Source organism: Drosophila kikkawai, chromosome X (genome assembly GCF_030179895.1).
Source record: "Drosophila kikkawai strain 14028-0561.14 chromosome X, DkikHiC1v2, whole genome shotgun sequence".
NCBI lineage: Eukaryota > Metazoa > Arthropoda > Insecta > Diptera > Drosophilidae > Drosophila > Drosophila kikkawai.
Window position 1 is genome coordinate 31,833,170 of NC_091733.1, and position 13,165 is coordinate 31,846,334.

The following is a 13,165-nucleotide window of genomic DNA, read 5'->3' on the forward strand; positions in this document are numbered from 1 at the left end:
GGGAGTGACAGGTTGAGAGAGAGGTGGAAAAGGTTGAGCCAGAGAGAGATGCAAAAGGAAGTGAAGGAAAAACTAGCAGACAAAGTTCAAATTGAATTTTCCGCTCGGGGGGAAAACAATCTTCGATACTTTGAGAAATAATTTAATATCTCAAAGATACTTCAAAGAGAGAGCTGTATCTTTGATACCCTCAATGTCAACACTAGTCCCTTAGAGAATCTTCCAGGATTCACCCACCTATTGTCCTCGGGGAATATGTAGAGCGAGTAGTCCTCGCGCTCGGTGGTAAAGTGCTTGGGCGTGAGCTGCTCGATGAGCATCCTCAGCTTCGAGACTCGCTCGCCGCCATGTGGCACCATGGAAATGGAATGTGGCTGCATCGCCAGCTGCTGCTGCTGCTGCTGCAGATCCTTGGACAAGCGGTGGCCACCGGAATGCTGCTGCTGCTGTTGCTGCGGACTTGCCGAGGAGAAGGAGTCCTGCCGTTGCTGGAGCAGCTGCTGCTGGTGGAGCTGCTGCAGCTGCTGCAGCTCCTTCTCCTCGAGCCGCTTCTTGAGGTTGTAGTGACTGATGGAGTTCTTGCGCTTGTCCCGCGCCTCCATGTACTGCTGCAGCATGTTGTCCGGATCGTTGAGATTGCCATACGACTTGTTCCACTTGTCCAGGTCCATCTTGGAGTTCGTGTACGACAGCGACTTCCGGTTGGCCTCCAGATTGTGCAGGTTCAAGTGCGATGTCTTGCTGAACGCCAGCTCAATGGAGCTCATCCGGCGCTGTCCCGAACCGGGTCTCAGCTTGGGCGGCTGGTTTAGATTCTGGTACACCTGCGAGTTGAAGATGCAGGCCGAGGCTCGCCGGCTGCCCGCTCCATAGGCAGGTCCGCTGCCAATGCTCAGCGTGTTGGACAGCCGCCTGATGGAGTTTTGGGGACTCAGGCGATTGGTCTCCTTGGCGCTGCCATTGTTCAGATGATGATGATGGGGTTGGGGATGGGGATGGGGATGCTGCTGTTGCTCCTCGTCCTCCTCCTGCATCTGGGCCTGACCCTCCTCGAGGGCCGAGGACGTACTGGTCTGGGTTCTACGCTTCTTGGAGCTGCCTTTTCGGAAGCGCTGCTTGAAGCTGCCACTGCCACTGGCCAGCTGCTGTGGGGTGGCAGCTGGTGGCGGAGCCAGTGGTAAACGCTCGCTGGAGGAACTGCCACTGGTTGATGCCCCACTGGGACTTGGACCCACACTCACATCGTTGAGACTCTGCGCCTCCGCTGTGGACGAAATGGTGGGCACGTAGATGGGCGTGGCGGCCGCCGTTGAGCTGGAGCTCTTGGAGATGTCGTCTATGATCACGCTATGCATGCTGGCCGTGCTGCAGGCTCCACTGCCTCCGGCTCCGGTGCTCATACCCATGCCCATGCCCATGCCCAGCTGGCTGGCATTTAGGATATTCAGGGGCTTGTGGGCCAGCACCGGCGAGGGCGGGATGAGATCGATGGAGGGTATGCCCTCGTCCAGACTACGCTGGCCGCCGCTAAAGATGTTGGGAGGTCTCAGCAGCGAAGGAGACGGTGGCGGTTGGGGCTGTGTTTTGGGGAATACAGATTAGACAAAGGAAGGAGATCAGAGATTTGGTTACTCACCTCCATGTCCCCCCACTGGCGGAAACTCATGCCCGGCTCTAGGGTGGTGCTGGGCGAGTCCTGCGGCGTGGCCGCCGTGGTGGTTATGATGGGCGGATCCCTTACCAGCCGCATTTTGGAGAGACGCGATCCACCCGGCTCGCTGCGTCGCTCCTTGATGGAGTATGTCTGTGTGCAAGGACGACAGGTGGTGTGGGTGCTATCAGGTGTCAAGTGTTGATGTCTGGCTCTCTTACCTTTTTGAGGCCGCCACGTGGCTTTCCATGAGCACCATCCTCCAGCGGGCCCAGCTTGCCGCCCGCCTCTCGATCTCGATCGCGATCTCTGTCCCGCTCCCTTTCGCCGGCTGAGGCGGCCGGGGGCGTGGCAGACGAGGCGGGCAGCTCGTTGATCTGATAATCCTGGCTGGGCTGCAGCAGGCGCTGGCGGTGCACATTGCTCTTGGCCTCGATGATTAGCTCCGCGGAATCCTGCAGCTGGAGGGGCGGTACCAGAAGGATACACAACTCTGGCACACCACTGGCACCCACTCACACTCACACACACACACACACACACTCTAGGGCATGCAGCATGCAAACACACACACTTCGGGACACATTCACACTCGCTGGACACCTCGTCTGCCATGGCACTTACCTTGCGCACATCCTCCGCCGAGCGCCAGCGGTTGCGCACCTCGTAGTAACTGTCATTGGTGGTCGAGGAGTCGGCCTCGCTCCGGGACTCATCGTACATACCATCGCTGTAGTTCTCGGCCAGCGTCTCCTCGCGCAGTTTCTTAACCAACTCGCGCTGTTCGCGCTCGCGACGTTCATTTCGCTGAGGGAATCAAAATTTCAAAATTAGACTTTCTCGTCAACGCGACGTGGATCTTGGATCGTGGATCTTGGTCTTGGTCTGGGAGCGGTCTTGGGCGGGTCATGATGGGACGCTGCAGGTGGTCCCTTCATCGCTGGCTGCCTCAAGGCGAACTGGTCCGGCCTTTCGATAAATTGGTTTTTTTGGGGAGGATCGGTCACGCGACGCTTGCCAATGCTTCAATTTGTGGTATTGATTTTGTAAATTCAATTTAAATTAAAATTTTTTAAATTGTTTAATCTATCGAAACATGTTTTCTATAATTTTAAAACTCATTAAGCCTTTTACAAATAAACAAGGAAAAGGTTTTCGAATTTAAATGAATGCCTTTGTTTTGACTAAGTTATGGTTTTTAGACTTTGATTTGTCTAAAAAAATAGTTGCATTTAATAAAATATTAAATATAATATTAAATATTAAAAATATCGATTTTTAAAATGCAAATATTTTCAGGGTGAAGAAGTCATTTGCGACCCTATAAATCATATATATTCTTGATCAGCATCAACAGCCGACTCTATCTAGCTATGTCTGGCAAAAAAAAAAAATTTATAAATTTTTTCAAAATTTTATAAGGGGTTACATCATTAAAATTCTAAAAAATTGAAAAAAAAAATTAATTTTTTAAATTGTCCAATTAAGTAAGCAGATTTGTTAAGCTAATAAAAACAAACTTAACACTGTTTACCATATTAAAATTATTGCATTTTTGGGAGAGTTATGATTTTTTTAGGTTTTGATTTTTCATCCATTTTTTTTTAAATTTTTTTAAGGGTTTAAATTTTGATTTAATTATCATATAAATATATTTATAAATATAGATTTAAAAAATGCTAATAATTCAGACCTTTTTTCCAAATTGCAATTAAAATCCTAATAAATTAATAATAAAAAATTGAGTAAAAATACCTGAAATAATATGTAGACATATCTCCTGTCTAAGTACTAATCCCCTATATTTTCAATATCAAAACCCTGAAGCATGGCAAGCGTATAAAATCAACGCAAATATATATAATTAATTTCAAAAGAAGAATCAAAGAAATTCTTCTGATATTTTCAATATAATTTTAAATCCGCGAAACTCTGGGGAAGACTGGTATGGGGGAAGTGGGCTTTTGGGGGACAAGGGGATTTGTTTGTTGGCAAAACTCTACCTCTGAACTGAATCCCTCAACCAAAATGGCCACCAATAAATTAAAGAGCACATAATTGCCGAATGTCATTAGGGCCACAAAGTACAATGCGGCCCAATGACTTGTCTTTTCCATTCCGTTGAACAGCACGACGTTCCAATCCTCTTGCGTTAGAATCTAAAAACATTTTGTTGTTGTTGTTGTTCGTTTTTTTTTTTTCGTTTTTTGTTGATGTTGTTGTTGATTTTTGGTTGTTGGAGTTTTGTTGGAGTTTTTGGAGTATCAGTTGTTGTTGTTGTTGTTGTTGAACGGTGGCGATTGCAGTGGCGGGCGGCAAACGTGGTGCAGATATAACATACATACGCATGGATATACATATGTCGTGAGACACGATATCGATAATGTATCGATACATATCGAAAGAAGCGAAAGAAAAAAAAGAACGAAATACGGAATAAACAAATTTTTTATAATTTTTGTCATTGTGGCGTTTTGTGGCAAGTAAAAGTAAAGAAACGTAAGGAAAGCAAAGGCAAGTAATTAGTTACGAAACACGAAATATGCCAAAAGACAGACAGAGACAGAGAGAGCAAGAGAGAGAGCAAGAGAGATAGATAGAGAGAGAGTAACGGCAAACGGTGTTATATTGCAGTGGTCAGTGCCACATACATATAGCTTCATAGGGTGGTTAGGGTGATCAGAGGAAACACTAGCTTTTCGATCACCTGCGGTTTTCACATCGAACGAAAGTCGGTTTAACTCAGGCGCATACGTGAAATAAGCAAAACTTAAGATATATCCTGAAAGGACACTGACACAGGTGAGAGAATGCTCAAGCCAAGCCGGGTAAATTCATTTTAATTAAGAAACACCTGGATATAGGTCGGCTTGAAGATATATGTATATAGAAGGTGAAAGACCAAGGCTGGACTTGGCCTTAACTATAGCCTCCGGCTGTGGGCTGCTCGAGCCTATTTCAAACAATAATTCGTGGTGTGGCGTACAAAACATAACTTAAAAAGCAAAAAGCAAAACTAAACCGAAAAATCCATAATCCAAACTAAAACATATATATGCTAGAAGCAAAGCCAAGAGCAAATAATTAACGAGAAGTGGCCAGGACTTCCGTTCTAAATCAAAGAGCAAAAAGGCGCACAAAAAAAAACTCTTGCATAGGAATTTGTAAAAAACTTGAATTTTTCATTGAGTTTTCTCTCTGTACACAAGGTGCGCCAATGGAGTTTTCTATTTCATTTTTAATTTATATATATATTTTTTATTTTGTTTTTGCTATACAGTATACGAATGCGGTTTATGGAAAAAGCAAATTAAATTGATTTCGTTTTTGTTTCTAATCTTTTGTGGCTGTACATTTGCATTGCGCATAAGCAACTTTAAATATAAATATATGTATAAGTAACGCTTTTTATATAGCTTGGTCAAACTGATTATTAGGACTAAGGTGGAGGAGGAAAATAGCAAGAGATATTGGGGTTATAAGCAGCAGCAGCGGCAGCAGCAAATTCAGAAATAAAGACTTTCGTTTCCTTTTCAACAAGCCAACGGAAGCAACAAACAAACAAACCAACGAACAAACGGAAAACTTAAATCAAATATATACATATTTTCAATGGGTGTGTGCATGTGTGTGGTCTCTGAACTGATTTGGAAAACTGATTCGAAAAGCCGAAAGCCATAAGCCAAAGGCAGAGGGGAGAGTCTGGTGAGAATATCCCAAAAAGCATGCAACAAAATGTGGAGCGTGTGATGAAAGAGACAGACTGAGTGAGAGATGGGGAGAGAGAGAGTTCGGGGGGCAAAGTAGCAGCAAATGTGGAAGAGCCTAGTTCTAAGGCTCCGTGGCAAGCCTTGATCTTATTTTAAAGGTACAGTTGCCGCAAAAACTGGCATTGCCTTTCGGCGATAAGTTTGGCAGTAAGCTATCGAACTTATCGGGGCTGTTATTGAACTATAATCTGGTTTTTGATTTAGCTAGATAGCTTTACAATGAAAATATTTATATAATTAACCTCTAGTTTATTATTTAATTTTTAAAATATTAAAAACATCTTTGATCTTACTAAATTAATCGATCATTTCGATAAATGATTTTCAAAGGCTTGTTTTGTGGTAAGGAACCTTCTGATTTGATTTACAAATTAATTATTTGAGTTAAAAGTAAATAAAGGTACAGCAAAATCGATCCTTATCGATTGTGTTGTATTCACATTATTTACAGAAAATCTGATTATGGAACAATGTTTTTCCCTCAGTGTTCACGAGATGTATGGTTTAAAGCGTGTGTTTGTTTAATTCTACAGCTACATTTGCTGGCATCAAAATCGAAATAAAATCGAAAATAAAGTCGAAACAAAGCTGATCAAGAGAGAACTCAAGGAATACAACCAACTTGATAACTGGATAATACTAAGATAAGGCTAGGATCAGGACAACGAAAGTGAAATCAAACAGAGAGGCCAAAGAGAAAGAGAGCAGAAACTAGGAACTGGGGAACTTTCGTGGATATACGTGAGAAATTGTTAAATACTTTGTCAAAATCGCAAGAATTTCAGACTGGGTTTTACAGGTAACTGTTGTAACTGTTGTTTAAAAGTACAGGTGGATACAGTGGGTATACGGGGGGTACAGTGGGGAGCCTGGAGGGATGGAGGGTTCTGGGTGGAACGGGTTCGGGTTCGGGTTCGGGTTCGGGTTCGGTAGTTTATTGCTGTTTAATTGTTCTTACTTGAAATACTGTGACTGTGGCCCATAATATGTTGTTGAAGTGTTTGCGATCGCACTCACATTGCGGATGACGGCTGATTATTTCGGGACACGTACACTCGCGTTCGAGTCCGGATTCGTCCAAAAATTTACAAAACTTACCGCCAAACAGATACATGCCGAGTATGCTGCAGGTTTATATATATGTTTTATATATACCGTATACATATGTATTTATTTATAGAGTCATAGATGTGTGTCTGTTATCATAGTTCATTAATGGCTATATAAACTGGTTCATAGATATATATATATATAGAGAGAGAGAGAGCTGGGTTCATATATATATATATAAAGTATATATTTTTATATATATATATTATGTATATAGTTGCGATTCTTAAATTTAAGGATATAAACGAGTGGGTTCAGCTAGAGGTCCCTGTACAGTTGCATCAAAGGGTGAGAGAGAACCGAGACTATAGTCTCGTCTTCTCTAGATATCGGATGATGCCTGGGAATCTTCTTCTCTACGCTGTCCTCGAAGGAGGTTCTGTTCTGTCTTTTTATATACAGAGTGGGGGGCAAGGGGCCTCATACTATATATATTTACAAAAAGTTTTTAGAGAAAAAGAGACCTTTTTTTAAATTTACAATTGGTGGCCTTGCTTTCTGGGAGAGAGTTCTGAACTCTCTCAAGGACTCTACCAAGGAGAATCTGTATGTGTGTTGGCATGTACGTATATGATGTGCGTGTGCCTGGGTCTCAGGGTCTTGGGGGGTCTTGGGTCAGGGGTCAGCTTAGTTTACATTGGGATTCGGTTGGTTGGTTATGCACGTGTTACATGTGTGTGTGTGTGGGCGTGTTTTGAGGAAGAGACAGAGACAGAGAGAGTTCTCTTTTCAGAGGTTTCGGGTGGTTTTCGGGCAGAGTTCTATACAACTTAGAGTCTAGAATAGCAAATATGGACTAGGGATAGATATACACTTAGACATAGGACATAGAGCAAAGAGTGTGAGACAAAAATCGAAGCGTAAGAAGAGCACATGATACAGACAGAGAGAAAGAGACAGACAGAGAGAGAGAGAGAGTAAAAGAGAGTGACAAACAGTGTGTTTTCGGAGGTGTATGCAGAGTGTTCGAGTCGAGGCAAATGTTGGATGCAAAAACAGAGTTCTATAGTTTAAAGAGTATATAACTAGACGTACAAAGATTTATATATTTATATGTACACAAGATGGATCATGCAAAGCGCAAAACAAACTCGAACGGAAATGCTTACCTGGTGCAATGTACATCACACAAATTCATACATTCATACATTCATGGAGCTTATGAGTGCTGGCTGCTGCAGCACTCACTCTACATACTCATATATATTATATTCACATTCTCAGACGAATACTCCGTTAACGAACGACATGCGGATGCGCGCTGCTTGCTAAGGAACTCGATAACAGATAACGATAACGGGAAGGGCAACCAACGGTAATGCCAACGAGATAAGGCTAACGCTACTAACACTAACATGGTTAGGCAACGGTAATTGCTAAACGGCCATCGTTAATCGGTAACCGATAATCGACAATCGTAACGGTCAACGCATGCATGCCAAATCAAGAGACTTAATTGAAATCGAAATGAATATCAAAGGATACCACACTCAATTAGGGACACACCACAAATTAGTGCGAGCGAGCGAGACGGCTGGCTAGCGGCGGTCTCGACGTCTGGCAATCGAAATGCATATCGATAAAAAATCATAAAATCAAAAGCGCACACAGACAGACGAGACAGTGAGAGGACGACAGTTATCGATTGAAGCGGAAAACAAACGGTTAATCGAATTGAAACGGAAGCGGAAATCAAAACGAAACGATAAATTAAGATGGAAGACGGAAGAAAGCAAAATGCTCAAACGTATCGTAACGTATTTCTTCTGGGGTTTTCATCGGGGTTTATCTTTTCTTTTCTCATTTTTTCTTCATGAACAGTTAATCGTAATCATATAAGTTGCAGATTATGGCGTAACATTAGGAGTAGTAGTAGTAGTAGTAGTAGTAGTATAGATATATATATATATATAGGTTTACATAAGGTATAAGGCTGATAGCAATGGGTCTACCTGGAACACTGTGACGAGCGCCCAGAGCAGGCTGTCGAAATTCTTACGATCGCAAATCATCTCTCCGTTAACTTTCTCGCAGAATTTACATCCGAACAGATTCATGCCGAGTATACTAAAGTGATGGTTTGGTTTTGTTGATTTATAATATGATATATATAGATTTTTTGTTGTTTGATTGTTTTTTTTTCGATTTTATTTTAATAAGATATATTCTTATATATTTTTGTGTTTTGTTTTTTGGGTTGTGTTAAGCATACAGTTTTTTTTTAAGTATTTATTTTATTTTTCGGTTTTCATTTTATTCGATTATTATAGGTTTGGTTTTAGTGGGTTTTTTTTTTAAATTGTGTGGAGTGTGACAAAGAGAGAAGAGAGAGAGAGAGAGACAAAATATAGAAAGAGAGAGAGATAGTTAAGAAAGAAAGAGACAGAGTGTGAGTGAATGAGAGGCAGAGAGAGGAGATAGAGAGAGAGGATAGAGCTAGTAAGTGTTCTTGTAAGCGAGGTGAGCGGCAAAAGGAAATAAAACACTCGGAGAAATGGTGATGGCGATCCCCTCCAGGATCAAGGCTCACCCAATGGACTGGCAACGGACGACGGAACAGAATGGAAACGAAACAAGGGTACAGTTCCTGTCACAAGGAGTAGCTTAAGCCTGCGATTAATGGGAAAAGACTTGGTGGTGGTCCTTGGCTTGTCTGTTGTTTGTACTTTGTTTTCATCTTTCAGGATTAGTATTTAGGTTTCTCTTGCGAGTTTATTTTGGGACATTTATTGAGTTGGTTTATCGGTTACGATGTCGGCTTCGATTGCGTGTTCAGCTCCATTTAACGTTCGATCGGTTCATTATTCGCTTGTTAATACATGTATGTATATTGTGTGTGTGATATGGAGTTATATATTTATATATATAGATAGAGTCTGGTGTGGCTGTTAGCTGTTTTTGCTATTCTAACTACACAAACTCGATTACGTTTACTTTACTTTACCAACTAGGCTAGCTAGCTAATGTGTGTGTCTGTGGGTGTTGTGGCTGTTGTACTGGTGGTTATTCATAGGTGGTGTGAGTATATCAATACGAGTAATCATATATATTTATAGGTATATATAGAGATAGAGAGAGAGAGAGTACGGGTATATAAGAGGTATATGTATCAAACTGCAGCGACTGCAACTACACAATAAGTAAGCGTACGTTCTTTTTTTTGCTTTAAGGATATTTTCTTAATATTTATTTTTCCAAATACTTTTTGTCTTTTGAGTGTCGCGTGAGTGTTTCTTTTTTGAGGTGAGTGTGTAAGAAGCTCTGAGCAGCAAAAGCCTTCAAGCCTCAAACCAAGCCGAGCTTTTATGTGTGGCAGTGTGTCTGTGTGGCAGTGTTTGTTAACGCTAAAAGAAGCTAGGATACACACTTAGTTAATTTGAAATGGAATAAAGCGTTTTTGGCTAACTAACTAAGCTAACTAATTGTTTCTGTGGCTGTTATTGCTGTAGTTGTGGCGGTGTTTTGTGTGGAACTTAACTTAACCAAATGATCATGATACAGAGAGAGAGAGAGAGTGAGAGAAGGAGACAGCGATAGAGATAGTGAGTGTTGGAAAAGCCAAGTAAAGAAGGAATTTCACAAAAACTGATCAGAAGCGACTCGGTCGTTGCTTGAAATTTGATATCAAATCGAGTGTTAGAAAGAGATTTATTTTGGAAAATAGAGAGGGAGAAATATAGCATAAGTCCACTCAATTTGTCCGTGTTTCTCAGTTTCAGCGAGTGTTTGTGTGTTCGAAAGAGTAATGCAAAGTGAACGAGCGAGGAGGTGTACGACAACTAGCGGCACTTTAAGGGTTAGAGAGAGACATAAAGAGGGGTTAACAGGATCGGGAGAGAGGGGAGATATTGTTAGAGAGAGATAGATAGAGAGATCAAGATCAAGTGATAAGGGTTCTTGCTGGTACGGATACGAGATCGATTGCTTAAAAAGTTACTCAAACAAGTAACGTCATCTAACTACGATTCTTCAATATTATCCAAACGTTACTCAGAGATAGTAAGTGAGAAAGAGATCAAGAGTTAGAGCTTAAGAAAAAGAGGTGTGTGAGAGAGAAATCGTTAGGAGATCGCTTACGGAGAGAGAGAGAGATAGAGAGACATTTAGGCAAATCTTTACTCATATAGGCAATACTCAAGTGGTACGCATGGGACAGTGGTAAGAAGTTGAAACGATCGTGTCGAAGGAGGTTGGGAAAATCCGGGGGAAATAGGGCTTCAAGAGATACGTGTCAGTGTGTGTATGATAATGGCATGAAAGGGGGTTATGAGGCGACTTTGGGGAAATTTCTGGTTGGGAATATCTTTTCAAGTTAAATCAAGAGATCACTAATAATTTATAATAATTAGGGAATCATTTATAATCTAGTCAAGTTGTAGGTCTACTGAGAGATAGACTGTGAAATCGTATTCCTTTTTGGGAACTCTCAAATTATCTAGAAGCAATTATTTACTGAGATTAATTACTTAAGTACTTTTTATAAGCCTTTTGGATAAACTTCTTTGGGAGATAATGGGGGTGGTAATGAATTGATGGCTGGCCAAGGTGGGTTGGTGGGTTGGCGGCGGGATCTGGGGTTTAGCTATGTGGGAAGCAGCTAGTGAGGCGCTAGGAACTGTTAGACATTAGACGACTGGCTATGGGCTAGCGAAACTGAACTGTTTCTGTTTCTGTGGCTCGGGTTTTTTTTGGGTTAGTCACTCTTTTTTTTTTTTTTTTTTTTTTTTTTTTGATTGTTTTGTGCAGGGTCGCGTTCGATAACTGGTGGGCTATCGATTGTTGATTATATAGAATATTCTTTCTTTTCATCGATTCATTTTGTTATCTCCGCATTCTTCTTGTGTGTGTTTGCTGTTGTTGTGTGTGTACTTTTCTTATAATTTTTTCTTTTGTCTGTCTGTGGTGTGTTGTGTTGGTGTTGTTGTTGGTGTGGTGTCCTGGTGTTGGTGTAGGCTAATCAGCGCGGCAAACTTACCTGAATATAAAGATAAACAGGACGAGCAGGGAGAAGAACACAGCCACATTGTCCATGGTGCGCAGCATCACAAACAGCTGGCGCCGCAGGTTGGGCATAAAACGGACCAGCTTGAGGATGCGCAACAGCCGGAAGGTCCTTAGCACGGACAGACCAGAGCCACCGCCTCCAGTTCCATTGCCCACAAACTGCTGGCATATCTCAATGGCGCTGCAAAAGTCAATCGAAAGATTAAATAATAGAAATCTCCAGGAGGATCCCCCGAACACTCACCTAAGGATCACAATGATTCCATCAAAGACATTAAACCCATTGGCTATGTAACGGAACGGACCCTCGGCCACCACCTTGAGCAACATTTCCACGGCAAAGATGCCAGAAAAGACCACATTGCTCGTCTCCACGATGGCGGTTAGCTCCGGCGGCTGGTTATGATACTCAATGCCCATGGACAGGGTGTTGATCAGGATGGCCAGCAGGATGCCCTGCTGGAAGTATTTGTGCTCCACCAGCCGCCGGATGTAGCGTCTCACCCAGCTGCAGACCCGTGACAAGCAACGATACACGGCGATCAGGCAACGCGTTGTCGGCGACCTGTGACGCTGCCCGCGCTCGTCCAGCGGCGACAGAGCGTTCTGGTAGAGATCATAGCAGCAGGCATAGTCCTCCATGTAGTTCCCGGTGGGGGCATGGCTATCACGGCCACGGGACTGCCTTGCCCGACTGCCCCCGGCGTTCCGACTGTGGCTGGTGGTGTTGTTATTATTGTGATGGTGGTGGGAGCCATGCGACTGCTGCTGGTGCTGCTGGTGATGGTGCTCCTTGCGCCGGTGGTTACCGGTCTGACTTTCCCCAGGCACCACCACAGCCGACACGGTGGCGGGTTCCAGGGTCTGAGCGGGTTCGCTGGCTCCCGTGGTGGCCACCACTCCAGCTTCAGCAGGAGACTGGCCCTGGTTTTGGCCAGCCGTTAGAGGTCGTGGCTTGTGGTGTGCCTTTAATGCTTCCGCTGTGTGTGGGTCACAGCGGGCCAGGGATGTGTAGAAGGACTCAAGAGTGCTCTGGCCCGTGGGCAAGGCCGCCGAGAAGGCCACGGAGAAGGCCAATAGCTCCTGGCAAGTCATGGCATCGTGAATGCCCAACTCAGAGCAATCGGCATAGGGATTAGCGATGGTGCCAATGGTCTGGGGTAGATTCACCTGCAGGGAAAGGTATTAATGTAAGGGGAATCCCTGGTAGAATAACTCTAAGTTTACTCACCTGCCAGATGCTACCATCGCCGGCCTGAGTCATTTTCTCCGTGGAGAAGATGTTGTTGCTTTTATCTGCAGCTCCGCTGGCGCTTGTTGCGCCTCCGCTGGCTGCTCCCCCATTGGCTCCATTTTGGTTGCTGTGGCTGCCGCTTCCGGTGGCACTCGAAGCCGCCGCCGCTGCTGCCGCTGCAGCTGCCGCTGCAGCTGCCGCCGTTCCAGCCACAGTGGCCACTGTGGTAGCCGCTCCAGCGGAGGACCCACTGCCCACCGCTGTCACCGCCGGATCTGCATTGAGGGCAGGCGGCGTGTGCAGGAGCACATACTCGTTGAACATCACCGAAGGTCGGCGACTGGCCGAGGTGGGCGGACTGAGGAAGCCCGAGGTGCACGGATGGTTCTGATGATG

The 13,165-nt window shown here is 43.9% G+C and overlaps 1 protein-coding gene across 1 annotated transcript in view; it reads right to left on the reverse strand.

Annotated features, from left to right (window-relative positions):
- Positions 1–13,165, reverse strand: part of Ca-alpha1T (Ca[2+]-channel protein alpha[[1]] subunit T) — a 105,122-nt gene that overhangs the window by 7,871 nt on the left and 84,086 nt on the right. Inside the window, exons 14-22 of the mRNA XM_070288044.1 lie at positions 12,767–13,156; positions 11,780–12,705; positions 11,507–11,716; positions 8,484–8,598; positions 3,655–3,810; positions 2,276–2,458; positions 1,873–2,112; positions 1,637–1,804; positions 238–1,577 (exon numbers count right to left, since the gene is read on the reverse strand). Of these exons, the coding sequence (XP_070144145.1) occupies positions 238–1,577; positions 1,637–1,804; positions 1,873–2,112; positions 2,276–2,458; positions 3,655–3,810; positions 8,484–8,598; positions 11,507–11,716; positions 11,780–12,705; positions 12,767–13,156 (3,728 nt within the window). The remainder of the gene's footprint in view (positions 1–237; positions 1,578–1,636; positions 1,805–1,872; positions 2,113–2,275; positions 2,459–3,654; positions 3,811–8,483; positions 8,599–11,506; positions 11,717–11,779; positions 12,706–12,766; positions 13,157–13,165) is intronic.